The sequence below is a fragment of the Mastigoproctus giganteus genome, chromosome 13 (assembly GCF_048544385.1).
Source record: "Mastigoproctus giganteus isolate SK-2022 chromosome 13, ASM4854438v1, whole genome shotgun sequence".
Lineage (NCBI taxonomy): Eukaryota > Metazoa > Arthropoda > Arachnida > Uropygi > Thelyphonidae > Mastigoproctus > Mastigoproctus giganteus.
Genome location: NC_143587.1, coordinates 53031002 through 53056248, shown reverse-complemented (window position 1 = coordinate 53056248; position 25247 = coordinate 53031002). Strand labels below are relative to the sequence as shown.

Sequence of the window (25247 nt, the reverse complement as noted above, 5' to 3'; positions counted from 1 at the left end):
AACAGATAAATAATTATAGTTATATAAAAATTTATAATCTGATTTCGTATGTCACATTTCAAGCTTACATCGAACAATTTCTTTACGAATATATTGTCAGTGTTGTCACTTGAGACCACCATCTCTCTAATGAGAGATCAGTAAGTCATGAAACTTCCCTCATTCACTCTATTTTTTAAACAAACGCCAATTTAGGAAGGCCATGTTTGAATGTAGTTTCATACCCGGGGAACTCGTTACAAAGGCTAGTTTGTTCTGCGTTCAGAACTGAAGCCAGTAGTGTATGAGAACTGAAACCACTTTGTCTACGAACTCTAAATCTTGCTGGATGCAAAACATTCACTTCGTGATTTCTTAAATACAAATGTGATCGCTCATACAAGTTTTAGTTTCCTTTCTTAACATTTTCGGTCTGTAAAATGCGCCGGATTTTACAGTCTAATAAATTTGTATGGACAAGTTGATTCATCTGGATTGGGATTGAATCTATTTCATCAAGGTGATCGGTTAAAAAATGTCTTGCCTCAGAGGTTATTAAAATCATTCAAAAAACATTCTTTCATATGAATAAAAATATTTCTGTAGTTTGAAACTTTGGGGAGAATAATTGAGGGGAAAGGACTATGAAATGAGAATTATGTCTAGTTCTCATTTCAAAGTTTTTTAGAATAATTGCTCGACATATTCCAAATTTCATTAAAATCGGTCTAATAGAAATGTGGAAATTACTTTTTTCGTACATAGGCAGTTCATATACCGTATATTTTAGCTAAAGCTTTCGATATTATATTTGCTGCCATGATCTGGTTACTAATACGAAGCAAAATGTGATGGATGCGCAGAAACGAAGAACTTTTCTCTGTTCGCGCATAAACATCTTTTAACTAAACCTACAGGGGGCACCGGTATCGATTATTCGAATCCACGCAGTAACAAGAATTTGAAAATTAAAGCTTTTTCTTTTGAAAAAATATTGACCAAGCATTTGAAAGTTTTTCTGAGCACGATCTTCTTTTAAAATACAAAATGTCTAAAAAAATAATTTTTCTATTTCTTCATCCATTTTTTACTACCTACAAGTACATGATAAACATTGCATTACAATAGCGGTGTAGTAGACTCATCCTTCACAACGTGCTGCCCATGTATCGCTCTACATCGAATAAAAAACGCTTCACTTGCCATATCGGAGTACCTGCCCACCCACCGATGAAAAGTCAACTAGTTTGAAACGGTTACGTCTGGGTGGTAGCGCCGACAGGGACCAAGTAACAACAATCTTCTCTTTCGTTACTTATTCGAAGTAGTGCTATACATGGGCAACTCATTGTGAAGGATCAGCACAATATGGGATGCACATGAAATGATGCTTTTCACACTGCTATCATAGTTTTTCTTTAAAGAGTAGTCTGTGTAAGAGTAATCTTAAAATATTATGTTCAGTTTTATTTAAATAATAAACGTTACGAAAATTGCTCTCTGGTTTAAGTGGAATATTCAGGAACCAATTCTGAATATTCTAGAACCAATTTCAGTAAAGGGTATAGAGGATCCCCTCTATATACTTTACTGAAAAAAAAAAAAAAAATCCATTTCCGGAGCAGACATACTTTTGTTATAGCCAAAAACTTGAAAGGGCCCGTCCAGTCCCGCCCTGAACTGTATTAAAACTACCCCTCACAAAGTTTATCTTCGTTGCCCGAATGCAAACTTCGTGAGCTCCATCATTCTGTTCACTCCTATAATTTTTGTACTTGTTCTCTCTGGTTGTTGCCTCTCCTAGCAGCGAAAATATAATGCCGAAAGTATGCGGACACCACCGGGATTTGAAAAAAGGAAATCATGAGACCGTAAAAGCATCTTACATTTCATTTAAAGTCAAAAATAAGTAGAGGCCTTAGCGACCTGCAAAGGTGAGTCGGTGTTGGACCTTTATGGCCGACTTCGAACGCAACCATGGGTATCAGACGAGTGCCTCGACCTCGTGGTCAAACGGAAACAGGCAAAGTTGGTCGACTTTGAACGGTACCGGCAGCTAAACCGAGAAGTCCGACAGACGATGACAGCGGAAAGAGAAGCATACTGGAACCAAGTGGCAGATGATCTTGAAGTGGCGGCATCCAAGAACGAGTACCGCACTCTCTACCGCACCCTCAGATGTCTGAGTGGAAAGTCCAAATTGACAACATCAATAATGCTGATGGGACCTTCGTGCGATCACCGTCCGAACGCCTGCAACGGTGGAGTGAATTCTTCAAAGCATTGTATAATCACAACCCACCTCAGGGACCGCCAGAAACCGCACTATCGATCGATCCCCCTGAAATCTCCATGGTCGATGTTGAGCCTACAGTAGAAGAAGTGAAAGCAGCCGTACAATCCCTAAAGAATGGCAGGGCACCAGGAGTGGACCAAGTCACCAGAGAAGCGATCAAAGCCGGGGGAGATGTACTGCTTCGCCGACTACACTCACTCCTCAAAACCATCTGGTGCACTGAACAAATTCCGCTAACATGGAGGAAAGCCATTATCGTACCGATCCACAAGAAAGGTAATAACCGGGATTGCAAGAACTACCGTGGCATCAGCCTCCTTTCCATCATCGGAAAGGTCTTTATGAAGATCATCCAGTCAAGGCTGCAAAAACATCGCGAGCAAACCAGTCGAGAAGAACAGGCTGGATTCAGACCCGGGCGAGGATGCTGTGATCAAATCTTTGCCATCCGTCAGCTGATGGAGGAGAGGATCCGGTGTGGACAGCGAACCGTCATTGTTTTCACTGACTTTAAGTCTGCTTTCGACTGTGTCCATCGGCCTGCCTTATGGAAACTACTAGAGGTCGAACATGTATCTCGAAATGTCATCACACTCCTCCAAACTGCATACAACGGTTTAACCAGCCAGGTGCGCATCCAGAACGATTTATCTGAGGAATTTACCATCCAAACTGGAGTCCGCCAAGAGGATGTAGCCTCTCCATTGCTTTTCAACATCGTGGTCGACGCCATTATGAGGCAAGCATTCAGAAACAGACGGGGCATACAATATGACAAGGATCACTATGTGACTGACCTGATGTTTGCCGATGATAGTGCTATCTTTGCTGGTAACGACTCTGAAGCCACGGACATCCTCTACGACATTGCCCGGCCATACGGTTTGAAGATCAATGCTGATAAGACAAAGGCCCTGACAACAGATGGCTCGCAAGCCACCATCTATCTCGAAGGCGTCCAGATCGAGCAAGTGCAGGACTTTAAATACCTTGGGTCGCTGGTCCAGGAGAAGAAAGTTGCAGCCACCATGGAAATCCACAGCAGAATTGGACAGGCGGCCACTGCGTTCGCCTCGCTCAAATGGTGTCTGTGGAAGAGGACCAACATTTCCTCAAAGACTAAAATCCGACTCTTCCGGACTTTGATCCTGCCCATTCTCCTTTACGGATCAGAAACATGGATTTGTATCAAGCTAGATTTAAACAAACTTGAGGTATTCCAAATGCGATGCCTGCGGCAGATTTTGGGCATCTCACTTCGTGACCGCATCACTAATGATACCATCCCTGCTATTACTATCATCTTGGAGGAATATTTCCATATCACAAGGCATCAACCGCCGTAAATAGACGCATAATCGACTCAATCCATAGAACTATCCTGTTAACCATTACCAGAGCCTGTAGCACCACTAGCACTGTTGCCCTACAGGTCTTGGCCGGAGCCCTTCCCCTTGACCTGGACATCATACGTACTGGAATAGCCTATTATATAACCAAAGGAATGCCTTGCACCCACCAAGACTACACAGTGGATAACAATGCAACCCACAAGGCTGAAAAGAACAGGCTGCAGAAATACCTAAAAGAAACCTGGCAATACCGCTGGACAAACACAACAAAAGGGAACATCACCAAAAAGTTCATCCCGGACGTAGACAGAGTATACCCCATTCTTCCAACCTGGCTGCAACCCGGACTTTACACGACCTACCTCCTTACGGGTCATGGGGCTTTCAATGCAAAGCTTACAGCATTGGGAATAGTGGAGGATCCGCGTTGTACTTGCGGGGAACAAGAAAGCTGGGTGCACATTATGTTTGAGTGTGTCCAATACGAAGACCTTAGATGCAGACTAATAACTAGAGTTCACTATTTACCGAGGGATCTCGAGTCACATCTACTAGATACACAAGAAGAATATTTAGCCTTAACTGATTTTGCCCAGGGATTATTTAGCAGGCGCCAAACACTAGCCGCCATATACCGAAGACCTTAACGGAATGAGACAAAACAAAACTGCAAATAGCTGCGAGACGACACAGAGGAACCGACTATACAGACCTTGGACTGACTACAAAATGCACTAGGAAAAGACAAGTGACAATAGATTGTCGAACTACAAGAGTCATGATTACCGCCAATAGAAGCGAAAAAACACCTTTAAATAGTCGTGACATCAGAACAAAGGGACACTGCCCCAAGACCTTGCAGCATAGACCCACTACATAATGACAAAAGGTAGTGTAAGGACTAGCAAACATCACGGAAGGGATAAAACCCCATAATGACAGCCAGTAGACTTGATTATGACCCCAAGATAATGACCAGAAAATAAGCCCCAGACCACATGCAGTCTGGAAGGATGACATCCAGATTTAACCCCCTATTAGTGTCCCACCTAGATGAGACTCAACGGCCAATTTTTTAGGGCCTGCAAACTGATGGAGACGACATACGTGGCACTCTCCCGCCGGAACAGCCTATTGGCGACCCAAATCCGCACTCTCTTGAGCGGATCTTTCTTTCCAAACTTCTGGGGAGGAGAGGCTTGCCTCTCCTTGCCTCCCCAATTTTTTCACTCTGGTGGGGCACGGGCATGCCTCACTACCTGCAGGGGCCATCTACTCTGTCGGCCCCTTATTTCCAATTTCTTCCCCCCCAGTCTTCATCCTCCCCCCAAACTTTTGTCTTGCACAGCGTTTAGCCCTACATGTCAAAATCAAAAGAGAACATCAAAATTCTTGCCCGAACCTATTTGGTTTTTAAAACTCACTTTCACCGCACAGCCCCACGTCGCGCAATACTAACTTGTATCACTAATATCAACCTCGATTTTTTTTTTTTTTTTTTTTGGTCCTAGCCACTAAAATCCCAGGAAAGTAAGTGGCAAGACCAGCCAGAGTACAAATATTGGTAACACCCGGCCGGCCTCCCTGTGGCAGGTATTGGTAACGTCGGGTCTCACTAGGGGCCCGGCGGCTAACAGGCCGGACGAACAATGGGCACAACAAACTACACAGTACATATCCCACACACTTTTAAATCTCTGGCTTGTCCGATACAGAGAATATACGCGGAGATGGGAGAAATCCCAGGTGCCGTCAGACCCCGAACATACCTAATACCTAATACCTAATACCTAATATAACTGGGCATGTATTAGCTATAATAACGAGTTCTTTGAGGGAGAGACACATCACTGCCATAAATGGAACTTCCAAAGAAACCTTCCAAGTCAACAGGGGAGTCCCACAAGGTGGTGTCCTCTCTGCTACTCTCTTCGCAACAGCACTGCATCCCTTCCTGACCCAAAATCAAAAGCAATTTGTCGTATATGCAGACGACTTGAAATATTTCGTCACCTTGAATGACCAAAACACATCTTTACAACGCAACAACGAAGCAAACTCCAAAATCGCCGAGTTGCAAGAATACCTTAATTGCATGGGGCTTCGACTAAATGAACACAAGACAGCTCAAATGGTTTTCACCAACAAGGTATTTAAAAACCACATATCAATACGCGTAAATGGCAGTGTAGTCAAAAAAGTCAGGACACATATTGATCTTGGTCTGAAATGGGACGAAAACCTAAACTTCACACCCCATTTCGGCCATGTAAAGAAGAAAACTTACGCAGCGCTATGGACCTCCAGACAAGAACTAGTAGGTATCAGGAACCCTGACCTTGTTAAACAATATATTTTAAGATGTGTCATCCCTATCCCTCTCTACGCATCTCAGATTTGGTCTTCTGCCCCAGATGCTACCATCAAGGCTTTCCTGGGTTTAGAGTACTGGATGCTGAGATGGTTAAACAGGATCACTACGCAGCCATTTACAATCTCAGGAACCATTTTATATGCCAACTTGGATGTCATGCCTTGGTCTCACATTATTGTCACCAAGGTCTCACATTATTGTCACATCCTCACTCTTGCAAAACTACTGACCGGGAGAGTCCACTCGCCGAAAACTGACCACCTGCTGACTCGACCCCGCATGACGCAAAGGTTGGAGAATAGAACAACATCCCTTCCAATCAGTAGCGCGCTCACACAGCTGGAAAGCCTTCGGCGATTTTTTCCTTTGAACACCATTAAGATGTTCAACGATCTACAAGCAGACCCAGAAAGGCTTTGCGCAGAGAAGAGATACAGGACTGAAGTGTTTCAAAAGGCATTACTCCACCTATAAATGTTGAGTGATGCCGACTGAGGGAAACAAATGAGAATACAGGAAATGAAGAACGAACTGGTCGGGACTGTTTTTGCTCCTGTTATGTTTATATTGGACGTCTTCTCTTTCTGTGAACTCGCTGTAAATAGTGCTGTAGATGTGAACATTCTCTAATTCCTTGTAAATTATGCTTGTGCTCTCTTTCTATCTGCCTGTCATGTAAAATAAGGCAATGATGTGTATAATATAATTAATTAGACAATGTATGCTTTAGAAAATGTATAATTTAGACTTTGTATAATTTATAAAGACTGATTTGTATAAATTATAAATAGATAATTATGTATATAAATTATATTTGCATATATGAATGTGCATCCCCTGGTTAATAGCTGTAAGCGGGTGTCTCTTAGGAGAAAATAAAGATAATAATAATAATCCGCACCAGATGCCAACAGCAACCAACCATTGCCGACCAAATCCAGAAGCGAAGGCTTAGATGGTTTGGCCACGTATGTAGAATGGGCACGAACAGAATACCATCCACACTCCTTTGGAGACAACGACCCACCCAATGGAGCATCCAACGGACCGCGCCTAGGAAAACGTGGGCCAAGCAAGTGGAAGATGACTTGAAGAGCCGGCGTCTTGACCTTAACCAGGCCAGGACTGACGCCATGGATGGTAAAGTATGGAAGAACATCACAGAGCAAGTCCGAAACCCTGCGGCACCTACAGCAGCATACTGGTTGCGTGGCCAACCGCCTCCCCCAGCTGCCAGCTAAGGACCAAGAAGAAGAAGAAGAAGAAGAAGAAGAAATATAAGAAAATAATAATAAAATAAACTGCAGCCATTATCAATTCATTGCACGATGGAAACTTTCTGCACAATTGATGTTGAGCAAATTGGACCATAATCTGCCATAATCTAGCCCAGTGCGGGTTAGCAGATCGACAGTACACAAAAGCTCGAACCACGGTCTACTCAAAATAGCGTGTAATACTGCCCTCTGTTACCTGACCACTCGGATATGCAGTCCTTTAAAGAACTGGATATTATTCGAATACAGAAATTCTTTATTTTTAATATTAAACAAAATAAACATTTTTGTAATGGAGCAAGTTAGTGCCGACCAACATTTAATTCATAATAAAAAAAAAAAAACGAAGCGGGTGAAATGGCATCGATTTTTTGTGAATACCTCCCCAACGAGTTGCCCTGATATTGCACTACCTCCAAACAAAATAAACAAAGCTTCGCTGAGGGAGAAGACAAATGTTACCTTTTCTCGATACCTTTCTTTGGGGATACAACCAAGGAACGAGGCACAGGAACGGTCCTGTTAAGTTGTGAATTACTTAGTGGATTGTTGCTCTATCTTATTGTAATTGTGAACTTTTAAGGTATGTTGAAACTTCGAAGAAACTCATTCTTCCAACTTAAAACTTAGTTCAATGAACAGAACGTAAACAACTAGAAACGCTTAGTTTAAAAATGTTTGCGTTAGGCAGAGTAAAGTATCTATAAACTTAAAAATGATCATTAACTTATGTGTATCTTTTCGTTTTTATTTGTTTAGTTAATATTTCATACTTTTAAGTTATTTTTCCCTTCTAAGAATTTTTTCAAGTAAGAAGTTATAAACCTGTAATCGCTTGGAAAACTTCTTATCCGGGTTCTACTGCATATTAAAGATGAAATTCGTTTTGGGGAAGAAGAAAGGAAGGGATAATTTAGAATATGTTGAAAATAAAAGCAGTAACTAAAAACAAGCAAAACTTCAGGTAAAACGACTTCAGATTTTATTGTCAGGTTTCAGTTTGTCAGTCTGGATAACTGCGCTCTACTTAAACTGAAACAGCGGTCTGTGGAGAACCCTTTTCGCTTTCAGCATGGAACTTCCACATCTGGATCTGAAGGTGCAGGCGTGAGAAAGTTTCATTCGCCTCACGAGTGGCACATCCGTAGAAATAAATTCCAATTTCTCAGTTCAAAGAACGCGAACGAAAGGTAAAACGTACAATCGGAGAACACTGATGTCACATAAAGGTACTGTCGGAAATGAAACGTGTCCCTCAAAAGTACTGCCGGGAAACAGTTCAGTTGACGAAAGAAATCGAATCCACTGATGTCGGATATCTACTGGAAAATAATCTGCGTTGGTTACGGGAACGTAACATCGCACATCGGAGGACTTGATCAAAATCTCGCTATTGTAATTTATGGGTTTCAGCACCAATGAGAGTTCATAAGGGGAACACCACACGAAGCATAGGAGTGGCTCTCTTATGTGTGGACATTACAGGAATCTAGAGGAGATGTTGTGGTGTGGAGCAAGTTTCCGTGGCATACCCATGGCCCCCGAGAGGGCAGCGTGAACGGAAGAACACATCTGTAATCGGGCAATGTTGCATGTGTATCCCTATGGACTGGGGTCTAAAATCACAAGGATTGAGTGGAAAGGGGTGTTCACGATATTCAGTGAAGTAAGCAGTAAGACTGGAATTGCCAAGTTATTGTTGTTATTTGGTTTTTAGGAGAATTAGCAACTAAGGCCATATTGCTCCGGGATATGAGGTGGTCATTCCCTAACCTTTCCGCATCCTCCGTATTTGGTGGTCACGGGCTCGAACCCCGGTCTAATCAAGAAGCGTGTGCTACGCACTACTGCTCCTTCCCACCTGGCTACGGAGGCGCCATGGAATTGACAAGTATGCATCGACAAGAAGCTTGTCTAGAATACTTAACAAGTCAAGTCCCGACCTAATTTAACTATTTGAAGTTGGGCTCGCTTTTAAATCTGTTCAGCCTTAGTATTACTTGTTGTAGGTTTTTAGGAGAATCAGTTAGTGCCTAAAGCCATAATACTCCTTGTGTACTGTCCCTAAATTGCGTGTGTTGTGAGGTCGATTTTGTGTTTGCTGGACGAAAACCAAAAGTTTCCGGGAGAGAAAACCATGCTCCCCCGCTTGAGACCGACTAACTCAGCCACGTTGTGCAAAAGGCCCATAAAAATTCCTTACGTCATCGACGGGGCTCGACTTCAGATCTTTTCCATCTGGTGTGAGGAGGACGGCGATTCTACCAACTGTGCTACAAACGAGGGTTTAATATTACTTTTACGATATTAGTATTTTACAATTGTTCACTGATGCAAGCAAAAGCGACTGTTTTTTTATTTCTTCCAATGCGAAAAATGTCAAACATTTCTATCATTAATATCTTCCCGATCTCCAAAAATGAGACTATTCAACTCAGATTTGAAATTTACCAACTGTTGGCAACGACCACTGTGACAGAAAATGTATTCTAATGATCGTTCCACGCTACACGAGAACCAATCTTCTGGTATTCTCTGAAATGTTCTCTTGATTCTCCTAGCGTTATAATATACCACCCGTCTTAATTTTATTGATACTCTTCGAAGGAATCTTTCTAGAAATTCTGTTTTTGAAGTGAAAAGTCATTAGACGCGCTCCAGGCAGTTTTAAAATGGGAGTAACTTGCGTTCGTGGATTGACAAAACGCATTACAGGCACTTGGAAGAGCAAACTAACGAGACTAAATTTCTCTGCTGTCGTGTGATCACTTAAATTAGGCAGCGTTAGCCCTGGTTAATAATAAATAGCGTGACCCGCTGGAAATCCAATATCATAGTTATATTTTTTCCTTTGTTAAACTGTAAAAAATATTCTTCCGATTTTCATGTATCATTTAATTTTGTTAATTTTTAAGGTAATAAAATGTAAATCTATAAAAGTACAGATAGCCTGTGGTTAATATTCCTCCGCGATCACAATTAACGGCTTACTCCGTATCGTATAGGGAAGGGTGTGTTATGGAGTGTCCACAGTTAAGTGATTTCATAGTACAGCGAACAAATCGGTAAGCTGAGATTCGCTGTAGTGAGCGTTGTAAGGCGTATAGCACATGTATATGTACAAGGCGTACTTGGGTTGATAAAAATCGCCAAGAAAATGCGACAGCAAATGATCCATCTCCCCCGTGCCCACTATTGTACCACTCCGTACCAGGCACGAGAGACGCATGAGCCAATCAGTACCCGTACTGATTGTGTCATTCTACACCGTATTTAATAAAAAAAAAAAAATTCGACGGAAAGGAATTTATAATTCAACATGCCGAAGACTAATAGTGAGCGTTGTAAGGCGTATTGAGTACGTGTAGATTGAGAAATTACAGCGTGCGATGGAGTTGAACAAGAAGCCAGAGAATTCTCATACACACCTTAAGAGCCTTACATCTCCCCAGCAATGTTAGAACTGAAATTTTAAGGAGAAATGGAAGTTCAAACTGCAAATGAAAACAATGAAGAGTCCTCGAAGCCCAGTCGTAAACGTACAGCGAAGAAGCCAAAACCGACTGCCAGAAGTACTCCATCAAATCGTTCAACATTGTATACTTCAGCAGTTTCCAAACAGTTCGTGTTCTATCCTTACACAGAACCTTTAAAACCTTCAGAACCCTCTACTGATAATTAAAATTTAAACGTGACAAGACGTTTATTCGGAACACCACCTAACACCAACTACAAATGTCAGGAACAATAGCTGTCAGTTGGGTTTAGTAGAAAGCCTCTGAACCACGTCAAGGTACCAACTCTTCAGAGGAATTTCTCTTTGATTTGTCCAGGAGAAACCATTCTTTGTCCACCAGCCAAAGAAAAGCAAATGCATTCAAATAAGCTTTAACATATTTAAATAAAAATTAAGATCACAAATAAAAATGGGATTTTTTTATAATCGATCTCATAAATTATGGCACTTGTTCACAAAGAACATGTGGACCTATTATGTCATCCGAGGACGATTATAACATACATGGTCAGGATGCATTAGAAAATAGATTCGGAAAGAACGTGCAATATTCACTGCACACAAATGATTAAGCTGTTCTCCACATGCCATAATACCAGTTTTATATGATTATAGCTCTTTAAAAGCATTAAAAATTATGAAAGTCCTGGAATCACGACGTAAATTATTTAAAGGGCCAATGTATAATACTTATTACAGCGTGTAAAGTGAAAGTTTTTAACGAGAAGAAAAAAGTGCCAATTGTTTGAAAAAATTTAAAATTTAATGAAAAATTTACATTCATATTAAGATGCTGTGAAAATTCTGTATAAGTTGTATATGTTATCAGCCTGAAGAATGCCATCATTATAACCTCAAAACCCAGTGTCCCAGCTATTCTGCCAGTATGAAGAATTGCTCTTTGTGTGTCATTGCAAAGAGCAACATGAATAATCAGTTTACAAATAAAATCGAAAATTTCAATATAAGTTCAATATAGTATTAAAATTTTTCTATAAGCTTAGAGAAAGCCAAATCTATTTTTTTCAATAAAAAAATAAATTTTTTCTTGAATCGGAAATACAATATTCACTGATCGAAACGAGTTACGTTATCCTTAAGACAGAAAGCCCGTTTTAAATATCTTTGAAAAACAGAAATTATTAAATATTCGTGAAACCAACTGGTAAATTAATTAAATGGCTTATTCATTAATTTTTCTAATGTTACATCTTTATAATAACGTGTCGAATAAATGATTTTAATAAGAAAAATAAACAATTTAAAAAAATTAAATTTAATTAAAATCATCAATTATTAGTAAAATACTATTAAAAATTTTGTAAAACTTGTATATGTTAATAACTTCGACAAATTCAGAATTCATAACCTCTATAACCCAGTGTTATGCTGCACTATTGCCTGCATGAAGAGTAATAATGAGGTTTATTTTTTGAATTACTCTTCTTTCGTCACTGCAGGCAGTAGTAGCACTGGGTTAAATTTTTGGAGAGGTGGTTGTACTCGCCACACAACCACCTTAAAAAAATAAATATAAGAAAAGAGAGTCTCAGCTAAACTAGGACTATAACAGTCTTCATAAACAGCTGTTCGCCACTGCACTTTAAAGGTTCCCCAGCTATACTTTCTGCATGAAGAATTATTGAAATTGCCTAAACAGCCTAACTCCAACCTAAACAGCCAAATGTTGCAGCTATGCTGTCTGCAAGAAGAGCAATACTGAGGTTTCTTTTTCCAATTGCTCTTCGGGTGTCAAATGCAGGTAGTGGCACTGGGCTAAATTTTTGGAGGGGTGTTTGGAGACGGCATATAACCACCTTAAAATAACAAACATCAGAAAAGAGTCTCAGCTATACTAGGACTATAACTGTCTTCATGACCTCAACAGCCCGTTGTTCCAGATATGCTTTCTGCATGAAGGGCAATACTGAGGTTTATTTTTTGAATTGCATTTCGTGTGTCAATGCACATACACCCTGCTCGCATATATATAGAGAACACTGCAATAATGGATGCCATTGTCTGTGGCATCATTGTTTGCAAAATGGTTAAGAGAAGCCTTAATAGTTACCATTGGTAACAATCATAATTATTTCTAATAATATGGGCCTTCTGTAATATGGAGATTGCGCAGTTGCATTTCCACAAAACTCTGCTCTGAAACGAGTAGTTTTACCTATCGACCGTGTGGGCTTGGAAAAGTCATAAAAATGAGTCAACAGATTGAAATTATTCACTATCTGTGCAGACTGAGTGCACGTCGTACTGTACTGGACGACAACTACTACTTTGATAACTTTCTGTTGAATCGACAGGAAATTATATTTTATTTATTTGCACATTGAGGCTGCTTTAATTTTTAATGTAAAGTGCATGTTTTTATTGTTTTAGTATTTCCTTCTGATAAGTGGCCTATCTCACGTTTCATTCCCCACGTTTATGCATTCTAGAAAAATGTACGCTTAGAGAATATCTCTTTGTCTACACTTAGCCTTATTTACCAGTCGTTTCCCATATTCAGTAGTTTCGCTATATATGCGCTTATCAATCAGTTACCTGAAGCTATAAATCCTTTCGACAGATAACTAACTATAGTTACATAAAATTTGTAAACTGATTTCGAATGTCACATTACAGCTCACATCGAACAATTTCTTTAAGAATGTATTTTCAGTATTGTCACTTGAGACCACATTCTGTCTAATGAGAGATTAGTTGGTAATGAAACTTGCCTCATTCAAGTCTATTTTTTAAACAAACGGCAATTTAGGAAGGCCATGTTTGAAATTAGTTCCATACCCGGGCAACTCGTTGCAAAGGCAAGTTTGTTCTACGTTCAAAACTGAAGCCAATAGTGTGTGAGAACTGAAACAAATTTGTCTACGAACTTTAAATCTTGCTGGCTGCAAGAAATGATTAAAGGAAAGGTAGTCCTGTCAGCATCTTATAAAGAAAAAATTCACTTCGTTGATTTCTGATAAACAAATGTGATCGCTCATACAAGTTTGGTTTGCTTTCTGAACATTTTCGGACTGTAAATTGCGTCGGATTTTACAGTTTACTAAATTTGTACGGACAAATTGATTCATCTGGGTTTGTATTGAATCTATTTCATCAAGGTGATCGATTATAAAATGCCTTGTCTCAGTGGTTAAAATCATTCAAAAAACATTCTTTCATATGAATAAAAATATTTCTGTAGTTTGAAACTTTGGGGAGGATAATTGAGGGGAAAGGACTATGAAATGAGAATTATGTGTATTTCTCATTTCAAAGTCAGTGGATGAATTTTCATGAATTTTTTTTATTTTGCTCTTTTAGAATAATTTCCCCACACAATCCAAATTTCATTAAAACGGTCCAATAGAAACGTGGAAATTACTTTTCTCATACATAGGCTATTCATATACCGCATATTTTAGCTAAAGCTTTCGATATTATATTGATGCCATGATCTGGTTACTGATACGAAGCAAAATGTGATGGATGCGCAGAAACAAAGAACTTTTCTCAGTTTGCGCATAAACATCATTTAACTAAAACTCTAGTACCTACAGGGGGGCCCCCGTATCCATTATTTGAGTCCACGCAGTAACAAGAATTTGAAAATTAAAGCTTTTTCTTTTGAGAAAATATTGACCAAGCATTTGAATGTTTTGCGAGCACGATCTTCTTTTATAATAAAAAATGTCTAAAAAAATAATAATTTTTCCATTTTTCAGTTTCTTCATCCATTTTTTTTACTACCTACAACTACATGATAAACATCACATTATAATAGCGGTGTAGTAGACTCATCCTTCACAACGAGCTGCCCATGTATCGCACTACATCGAATAAAAAACGCTTCACTTGCAATATCGGAGTACCTGCCCACCCACCGATGAAAAGTCAAAAAGCTTTGAAACGGTTACGTCTGGGTGGTGGCGCCGACAGGGACCAAGTAACAATAATCTTCTCTTTCGTTACTTATTCGAAGTAGTGCTATACATGGGCAACTCATTGTGAAGGATCAGCACAATATGGGATGCACATGAAATGATGCTTTTCAACACTGATATCATAGTTTTTCTTTAAGAGTAGTCTGTGGTGAATCTTAAAATATTATGCCAAATATTATTTGGCATAATATTTTAAGAGCATTTAAGATTATTATTTGGCATAATATTCATAAGCTTGCTTTCTGCTAGAAAGCAAGCTTATGCAGCATCGCCAAAAAAAAAAAAAAAAAAAGAAAAACTTCCACTTCACCCCTCCGTTCGTTCGAAATACCTGTCCAGCTGAGCCTTAAACTTATTTAGGCTATCAACTTCCACGACAAGGGATGGAAGTCTATTCCGCCAACCAAATACCTGCTGGCTAAAGGCAAATTTCCGCACGTCTATCCTACATCCGTCTTTCCTCAATTTGAATGTATGCCTTTTCAGGTAATTATTCTGATCAAGAGGAAGAATCCCATCGGCATTGAGCATGTTCAAACCATTCAAGGCTTTATACACCTCAATCAGATCACTTTGCAGGTGTCTAGTCTCCATACACTGTAATTTGCAAAACTTAAGCCTTTCTTCGTAAGAGCACCCCTTTGTTTCATTCACTAATCTTGTTGCCCTTCTCTGTACTCGTTCTAGCAGCTCTACATCTTTCTTGAAATGAGGGCTCCAGACCTGTATACAGTACTCAAGGTGTGGCCTCACCATTGCCTTATAGAAGGGAATAATCACCTCCTTATCCCTGCTAGAAAAATTCCTGTATATCATTGACAAGACACCATGAGCTACTCTTGTAGCCCGTCTGCACTGCTGAGAGAACTTCATGTGTGCCTGCACAATTACCCCCAGGTCCTTTTCGTTCTCTACCAATGTCAGTGTAGTACCACAGAGTTGATACGTTACTCTGGGGTTGCTATTTCCCATTTGTTAATGTACAACTTCATTTGCCACCTCCCAGCCCATCTGCTCAAACTTTCCAGATCTTGTTGCAGCAGCATAGTGTCACTAGTGTCCTTGACAACCCTGCCAACCTTTGTATCATATGCAAACTTGGATATTCAGTCTGATATACCTTCATCAATATCATTTATAAATACAGAAAACAATAATGGCCCCAACACTGAACCCTGAGGGACCCAACTAATAACATTAGTTCACGACGAGCAGTGTCCATTGATTACCACTCTCTGTCTTCTGCCACTCAACCATCCCTTTATCCATAGCAGCAATTTGCCTCCAATGCCACACTGCTCCAATTTGTGCAGCAGTCTTCCATGTGCAACAGTACCAAAAGCCTATCTAAGATCCAAGTATATAATATCAAAGTTATTTCTTGCATACAGTTCTTTTGTGAGTATCCAATCAAATTCGTCAGGCAAGACTTCCCCTTAACAAAACCATGCTGTGTTCGAGCTATAACTGAAGTCTTGTCTAGATGATCATGCAATGCTTCTTTAACCAGTACCTCCATTAATTTTCCTGGAACAGAATTTAAACTCACAGGTCTATAATTACTTGTGTCATCCTTTGATCCTCCTTTGTGAATTGGGGTCATATTTGCACATGTCCACTCTATGTGGACTTCCCCTGAGTCCAAAGAAGGTCTCCTAATTATGCCTAGGGGTTTGCTTACTTCCTTTGCAGCCTTCTCTAATATAACAGGATAGACCCCATCAAACCCAGGTGCCTTTCTTGTGTTTATCCTCAACAATTTCTCCTCCACTTCACTCTCAGTTATTACAAAATTCTCTAGCTTACTGCCCGGAGTTTAATACACCTCTGGCATTCCCCTCGCTGAATAACTCCTCATGTGTGAATGTAGATGCAAAATACTCATTTAGTTTGTTAGCCACCTGAGCAGAATCATCAACAGTTGAACCATCAATATCCAGTGGACCAATCTGATTCATCCCTTTCCTTCTAGAGTTTATATAAGTAAAGAACTCTTTGCTGGTTTTCTTTGCATCCCTTGCCAACGATTTCTCGTAATCTGCCTTTGCCTGCCTAATCTCCTTTGTAACTTGGTTACAGACGAGCTTATATCTATCATAGGCTTCCATGTCACCCATTAATTTACATGCATCCCATGCATTTTTCTTCTCTGCCATATGTCTCATTAGTTCATCTGACATCCATTTTGGCCTAAACCTTGAACAATATTTCTTAGTTGGTATGTAAAGCCTAGTAGCTTCCAAGATAAGTTCTTTGAATGCTTCCCATTTTGAATTTGCTGTTGGTAACACCATCAGTTGGTCCCTCCGTATAGAATTTAAATACTGTCTGAGACCGTCGTAGTCGCCTTTACGAAAGCAATAACCCTTCCCTTTACCTCTGATGGTAGTTACCTCCTTGAGTAAATCCCACTTCAGCACACTGTGATCACTGCCACCTAGTAGTTCCTTTATCTGCAGATTCTTAATGCATGAAGAATCACTCCTGATAATCCGATCAAGAGTATTACTCCCTCTAGTTGCCTCCCGAACATGCTGATGTAGAAAACAATCATCAATAAATCCCCAAAAGCCTTGCTAGTGTGTGAGTGACCAGCCCCCAAATTCCAGTCAATATCTGGGAAATTAAAATCCCCCATTATAAGACTCTCTGATTTACTGGCTCACTCTATTTCCCTGTAGAGTTTCTTATTGTACTCATCAGAGTCTTTAGGCCTATAGCACACTTCTACTCTCAATTTTGATCTCCCAATGCTTATGTCACCCAAACTGACTCGACACTGCACTGTCCAGCGAAGTCGACAGGCTTCACTTCCTTGGATTTTATGTGTTTCTTAATTAACAGCATAACACCTCCTCCCTTCCTGTAGACGTTGTACTCCCCAAATTCCAGTTCCGCATCCCTTATATCTGTGTGACACCACGTCGCTGATATCCCGGCAATATCCGCCTTTGATGCTTTGAGCAATACCTCAAATTCATCAAATTTATTTACTAAACTCCTAGCATTGGTGTACACGCAAGTATACATGCACCTGTTCCTATTCTTAGCTACCCTAACGCAACCCATGTGTTTACTTGTACCGCAATGATTCCCAGCAGACTCTGAAACATCCTGCATCTTGTTTTCCAGGCTGCTGTTCATTCTAATAGAAGCAGTGCAAGAATCACCTTCACCTCTGCCAGTCTCTACTGTTAATCTATTAGTCCTTGTATCCCCCCGAAGCTTGCAGTTTTCCGACCCACCTAACACTGCCTCGATGGCATCAGCAAATATTCTTTTGATCCCTTAAAAGATGATACCAGGAGTGAGCTCTGGCGTTGAGTTGGGTAGCTGAGAGCTTGACGGGCCTCTCATATTAATTTCTTCGAAGGCATCTACCCTACACATCAAGCTCTCATAGACTGAGTTCTACTGGGCTGAGGTCAGCACCTGGCACACACAAACTAACGCAATCATGGTTCAATTAGAGAAATGTTTAATCGCAGTCTTTCCCACATTGGGTGCAAAAGAGCAGAGTTCAAATATCGTCAATTACGCGAGGAATTTTTATGGATCTTTATCATCACAACGTGGCTGAGTTAGTCAGTTTCACGAAAGGTTAACACTGCTTTTCTCCCGGAACCGCCGGTTTTTCGTCGAAAAAACAGCAAATAGACCACAGAGCAAACGCAAATTATAAAAATTTCGCTCATTATTTTCAACATATTCCAAATTATCCGTTCGTTCGATCATCTTAAAAATTTATTTCACGTGTAAAATATCTGACATTTCAAACTTAAAATAATAAAGGTTACCGCATAAATTACAAATGTAAATAAAAAAATATAAATAAAAAACCCGTATAAGAAAATCCCGCATAACAAGTTTCCCCCGTTCTAGGTTTGGTTTCTTAAGTTCCGATTTTCCCTCTGTACAGTATATTGTGGTGTATTATTTTGAAAGGCTTTCCCGCATAAACACTTCTTGATAAATACACGTTGTATTATTATAATGACGTTTTCTCAATTAATACATTTTAATATAAGAAAATAATAATAAAATAAACTGCAGCCATTATCAATTCATTGCACGATGGAAACTTTCTCCACAATTGATGTTGAGCAAAGTGGACCTTAATCTGCCATAATCGCCATAATCTAGCCCAGTGCGGGTTGGCAGATCTACAGTATTTAGCAGTCAGGGGCTCGAACCACGGTCTACTCAAAATAGCGTGTAATACTGCACTCTGTTACTTGACCACTCGGCTATGCAGACCTTTTTTTAAAGAATTAGATATCATTCGAATACCGAAATTCTTTATTTTTAATATTAAATAATATAAACATTTTTGTAATCGAGCAAGTTAGCGACGAGCAACACTTATTTCAAAATAAAAAAAAAACGAAGCGGGTGAAATGGCATCGATTTTTTGTGAATACCTCCCCAACGAGTTGCCCTGATATTGCACTACCTCCAAACAAAATAAACAAAGCTTCGCTAATGGATAAAACAAAAGTTACCTTTTCTCGATACCACGCGGATACGTTTCTTTGGGGATGCTTGAAGGAATAGGCGTGAGAAAGTTTCATTCGCCTCAAAAGTGGTGGCACATCCGTAGAAATAAATTCCAATTTCCAAGTTCAAAGAACGCGAACGAAAGGTAAAACGTACAATCGGGGAACACCGATGTCACGTAAAGGTACTGTCGGAAATGAAACGTGTCCCTCAAAAGTACTGCCGGGAAACAGTTCAGTTAAGGAACGAAACCGAATCTACTGATGTCGGATATCTACTAGAAAATAATCTGCGTTGGTTACGGGAACGTAAGATCGCAACGTCGGAGGACTTGGCCAAAATCACGCTATTGTAATTTATGCGTTTGAGAACCAATGAGAGTTCATATGGAGAACACAACACGAGGCATAGTAACGGTGCTCTTATGTGTGGATATTACAGGAATCTGGAGAAGATGCTGTGGTGTGGAGCAAGTTTCCGTGGCATACCCATGGCCTCCGAGAGGGCAGCATGACTGGAAGAACACATCTGTAAACGGGCAATGTTGCATGAGTATCCCTATGGACTGGGGTCTAAAATCTCAAGGATTGAGTGGAAAGGGGTGTTAACGATATTCAGTGAAGTAAGCAATAAGTCTGGAATTGCCAAGTATGCATCGACAAGAAGCTTGTCGAGAATACTTGACAAGGCAAGTCGCCACCTAACTTCCCTATTTGAAGTTGGGCTCGCTTTTAAATCTGTTCGGCCTTAGTATTACTTGTTATAGGTTTTTAGGAGAATCAGTCAGTGACTAAGGCCATACTACTCCTTGTGTACTGTCTCTAAATTGCGTGGTTTTCGTACTGTCTGTTTGCTGGAAGAAAACCCAAAGTTTCCGGGACAAAAAAAACCATGCTTCCCTCTCCTGAGACCGACTAACTCAGCCACGTTGTGCAAAAGGCCCATAAAAATTCCTCACGTCATCGACGGGGCTCGACTTCAGGTCTTTTCCATCCGGTGTGAGGAGGACGGCGATTCTACCAACTGTGCTACCAACGAGGTTTTAATATTACTTTTACAATTAGTATTTCAGAATTGTTCAATGATGCAAGCAAAAGGGACTGTTTTTATTTCTACCAATACGAAAAATATCAAATATTTCTATCAGTAATATCTTCCCGATCTCCAAAAATGTGGCCATTCATCTCAGATTTGAAATTTACCAACTGTTGGCAATGACCACTGTGACAGAAAATTTATTCGAATGATCACTTCACGAGACCCAATCTTCTGTTATTCCCTAAAATGTTCTCTTGATCCTCCTGCGTGATAATATACCACACTTCTTAATTTTACTGATACTATTCAAAGGAATCTTTCTAGAAATTCTGTTTTTGAACTGAAACTTCTTTAGACGCGCTACAGGCAGTATTCAAATGGGAGAAACTTGCGGTCGTGGATTGACAAAACGCATTACAGGCACTCGGAACAGCAAACTAACGTACTAGACTAAATGTCTCGGCTCTCGTGTAATCACTTAAGTTAAGCAACGTTAGACATGGTTAATAATAGGTAGGGTGACCCGATGGAAATACAATATCATAGTTACATTTTTTCCTTTGTTAAACTGTGAAAAATATTCTTCCAATTTTCACGTCTCATTTAATTGGTAAGGTAATAAAGTGTAAATCTATAAAAGTACAGATAGTCTGTGGTTAATATTCCTCCGTGATCACAATTAACGGCTTACTTCGTATCGTATAGGGAAGGGTGTGTTGTTATGGAGTGTCCACAGTTCAGTGATTTCATCGTACAGCGAACAAATCGTAAATCTGGGATTCGCTGTAGTGAGCGTTGTAAGGCGTATAGCACATGTATATGTACAAGGCGTACTTGAATTGATAAAAATCGCCAAGAAAATGCGACAGCAAGTGATCCGTCCCTACCATTCAATACCAGGCATTAGAGACGCATGAGCAAGTCAGTACCCCTACTGATTGCGTCATACTACACCGTATTAAATAAAAAAATTTCGACGGAAAGGAATTTATATGTTACCCCGGCACACACACACACACACACTCGCTGCACATATATATACTTGTTACACTTACTTACTTAGGTTTTGTTTGTACTAGGGTGTGGCCGCATCAGAACTAGTTAGTCTAGGCATAATCTATACTTTTTGTTCTAAGTGTAGTTACGTTGTTTCCGACACTTTTCTTTTGGTCTGCAATCTTAATTTTCCTTAGTATGTTCAGTTCTGGTTTATCGTCTAATGGTTTGGTTAGGACAAAAGCCTCGTATACTCTCAGGGAAGAAGAGAGATGGAGATATTGACCCCTTCTCTACATTTTTCCCCGCAGTTTGGACTTTGCGTTGTGCTTATTATTATCGGGTAATCATGCAACTGATTACTCGATAACCGCTTAACCTGTAATCATGCTTTAACATTTAGCTTTAGTGGATGTATGTGAGGTTTTGGCAGAGAATGAGAAACTCCTATAATGAAAACATAATAAAATTTAATACATGAGAGTAGTTTAATACATGAGAAAGTATATCTTACATAGATATAAATTCATCAAATCATTATGATAATAATAAGATCATAGACTATGGGATTATCATTCTTAAACACAGTAGTTATTAGTTACAAGATTATATGAGGCTAGAAAGAATCCACCTTTTCATTATCAACTTACCAGTCTAAGATATGGCTGGGTGGCGGCTCTTCCCTCCGTTCTCCGTGACTGGAACTTCTCTATTCTCTTCTATCCTCTCGACTTCCCTCTGGACGCCGACCTCTCGCTCTGCTTCGGCCTCCCCGTTCTCTCCGACTTCTCTCTGGGCTCCGACTCTTCCCGTCCTCTCACTTTGGGTCTCGAGGACCTGCTTTTATAGCTCTAGTTCTCCCTTATTGTTTATACATTTTCCTTTCTCTTATTGGAGAACTCCCACGTTATGGGACACTTAATCAAAGGAGTCACCATCATCCTCGATTACGCCATGTACCAAACATTCTGGCCAGACGTGTAGACACTTCACCAGCTCCTTATTAGGAAAATGAAGGGTCTCTAGCTTACATATTCACCGAGTTTGCGATGCTCGGAGGAATCTACGATATCCGTTCACACGGGTGTGTGTGTGTATCTCTCTCTGATTCCCCCCCCCTTTCTGTCGTCATCATTTGCATGTCAAGCTAAGTGCATCTTTCTGTGTTTATAAAAATGTAACCCGTAGGTGGCTCCCAAGATAGCCGTCGCCGGCAAACAACTGCAGGCTTCTTTAGAGTTTAGATTGGATTTCTTTAATACATAGTTGCTGTGGCTAATTTCGCTATTTTAAGTCGTCATTATAACAGGTTCCAATTTTAAAGATTTAAAGACATCTAACCTGTTTTAATACTCAGTTTTAATAACTCTAAAATTGTCAAAAAATGAGGTTTTGGATAATAACCAAATAGGAGAATTATGAGAAATTAAAATTAATATATTTATTATAGATTTAGAGAAAAAGGCGGAATTAGCACTGCAACATCTTCGTCAACTCCCCCCTTTTTCAGAATTGAGACTGGGGATTTAGAAGAAAATCACTCTTCTCAATTCTGAAAAACCAAATCGGGCCCTAAACTAAGATTCCCAAAGTAAAAGATGGCTTCTTCCTTTACAACTGCCTCTACAACTAAACTATATATATTTTCAAACACAAAATACTAAAAGGTTAATATCTATGATATTATAATATTGGTATAACATTAGTAATATTTGTAATATTGTATTATGAACAATAATAGATTCTTAAATCTTCCATTGGATATCTTCACGCATTATCATGCACGCACAGTTTTACAATGTATAGTATTCCTTGTCTTCATTATATCTTCTCAAGTGTCCATATAACATTCACTAATCACAATGTTGCTTTGGTCTTCTAGGCTGTAGTACACTTCTGTTTTAAGAATGATGCACGTCTTTTCCATAGCATAATCGTCCTTCAAGATTTTTCTCCAAGCATGATACATTGTTCATGTAATAAAATAAACAAAGTTAGTACATGTTATTATCATTATATTTATATGTGTTTTTCATAATGCTAATATATAACTATAAATAACACTGACCAATAATAGAAAAGTAACAATCAAAAAATATTTTTTTTTTTTTTTTTTTCAAGAATTTAAACCTTTAAAAGCATTAATACTTCCATGATTATTTCACAATTACTATTACAAGTATATCACTCTAACATAGTTATCCCATTAAAATTTTCATTTGAATGTCAGTAGAATGTCAACAGAAGTATTCCTAAAGTTCTAAGTGTTTCTTTTAATTCACTCGAAAGTTTTTTTTCTCTTTCCACACGGGACAATGAGTCCCTGCACACACAGTTTGAGTGTTTCCTAAAAAAAAATAAAATCACTTCCGAAGCTCATTTAGACGTCAGGGAAGAGGAGAAAGGCTTTTCCTCCCCCTTTTCTTCTTATTCTAGGCTGGTAATGCTTACACGATCGTTGTCATTCTCACTATAATAAACTTGATAAGTGCGTGTTTGATTGGTAGTTTCCATATTGATGCTTCCACACTTCCATAGCTTCCATAACACTGCTCCTAGTGTGATTAAGGTCAATACTATGGCTGGAGTTCCTAACGTAAGGTATACTGCTTCACGAGACCAATTCCTTTCTAGATGCACCACTAATTTTAATTGGCCCCACTGATTCCATACAAGACATTCATAAAAGCCAAATTGTTTTGCTTGGACTGAGTCGATGCTGAGAGTACTGGTTACATCTCGTTGACTCCATACTTCCAAATGAGTGGTTAGTAGTTCATTAGTCATGGTATTTTTCCAGGTCACATTCTGTAAAGGAGGAACATGTTTAAAAACACATTGTAGCCGAACGTCGTCTCCTAAACTTGCTAAGTGTGTTTTACAGTTTCCTTCTGGTAATCCTTTTATATAAATTAATGCCTGGTCTTTCACTAAAGGATAGTTTGAGATTTCTGCTGTACAAGTGTAGCGACCTGACGTTTGACGTGTCATCTTAGGAATTGATAAAGTAGAAATGATACTGCTTTGAATAATCTTATCCTCGAAATACCATTTTATTACTGGAAGTGGATTTCCTCTAGCTTCACACTGTAGCAAAACTGGATTTCCTTGGATTGTAGCAATATCGTTCAATTTAGATATAAAAATGGGTCCGAAAGATACTGTCATTATGAAGGATGCTTGGGTTGTTCCCAGTTCGTTTCGAACTAAGCAGGTGAAGTTATCGTTATGGTTTGTTCTCGTAACACTTTTAATTTCAAGAGAAGCGTTTCCTTGTTTTATTAACAGTTCTCCGTTTTTAAACCATTTGTAAACGAAAACATCTCGGTTTGCTCTGGCTTCACATTTTAATTTGAACCGATCGTATTCACGTGCGATTTTTGAGGTTGTTTTCATAGTGATTCTTGGCTTGTACTTCACTAGGACTGTGATTGAGACCATTTGAGGATGCAAGTAAGTTAGATGATTAGCGACACAGGTAAATGCTTTCTTATCATACTCTGGTGATAGAGTGGTTATCCATTTCAAATAAGTGTTCATTCTTATTTTGTCTGACCATAATTCCTGACTGGCTTGTACTGACCCGTTGATGGGATTACCATTAAAATGAATCCATCTCAAAATAGCTGGCGGTTTTCCTGCTAAAGATTTGCATGTAAGAGTGGCTTGCTCCCCTTCGTTCCCATTAAGGAATGAGCCTTCTCCGATTAGAGGTGGTAGAGGCGTAACATAAATTGTTACAATAGCTGTACTTGATCGGAGTTGACGTCCATCCTTAGTTTGAACGTGATAAAAATATTTGCCTTCATCTTGCAGCTGCAGTTGGGTGATTTGCAATGCAAAATCATTTCTCTAGGTGATCCGACGATTTTATAATCAGGAAGCCCTGATGGTCTGAAAAGGTGATCTGTGCTTTTTCCGTTGAAAAACCATTTTACAGTAACTGTGAGATTTGAAACTAATCTGCAGGGGATGATGAT

General features: G+C 39.5%; 1 protein-coding gene across 1 annotated transcript; it reads right to left on the bottom strand.

Moving 5' to 3' along the window:
- Positions 1–23694: 23694 nt before the first annotated feature.
- On the bottom strand, positions 23695–24807 carry LOC150076056 (irregular chiasm C-roughest protein-like). The gene has a single exon (XM_090387244.1). It carries the CDS (start codon positions 24805–24807, stop codon positions 23695–23697), a length of 1113 nt encoding a protein of 370 aa, XP_090243370.1.
- Positions 24808–25247: the final 440 nt, after the last annotated feature.

Excerpts from the sequence above, each read along its gene's own strand:
- LOC150076056 (XM_090387244.1), bottom strand. The coding sequence starts at position 24,807 with ATGAACACTTATTTGAAATGGATAACCACTCTATCACCAGAGTATGAT.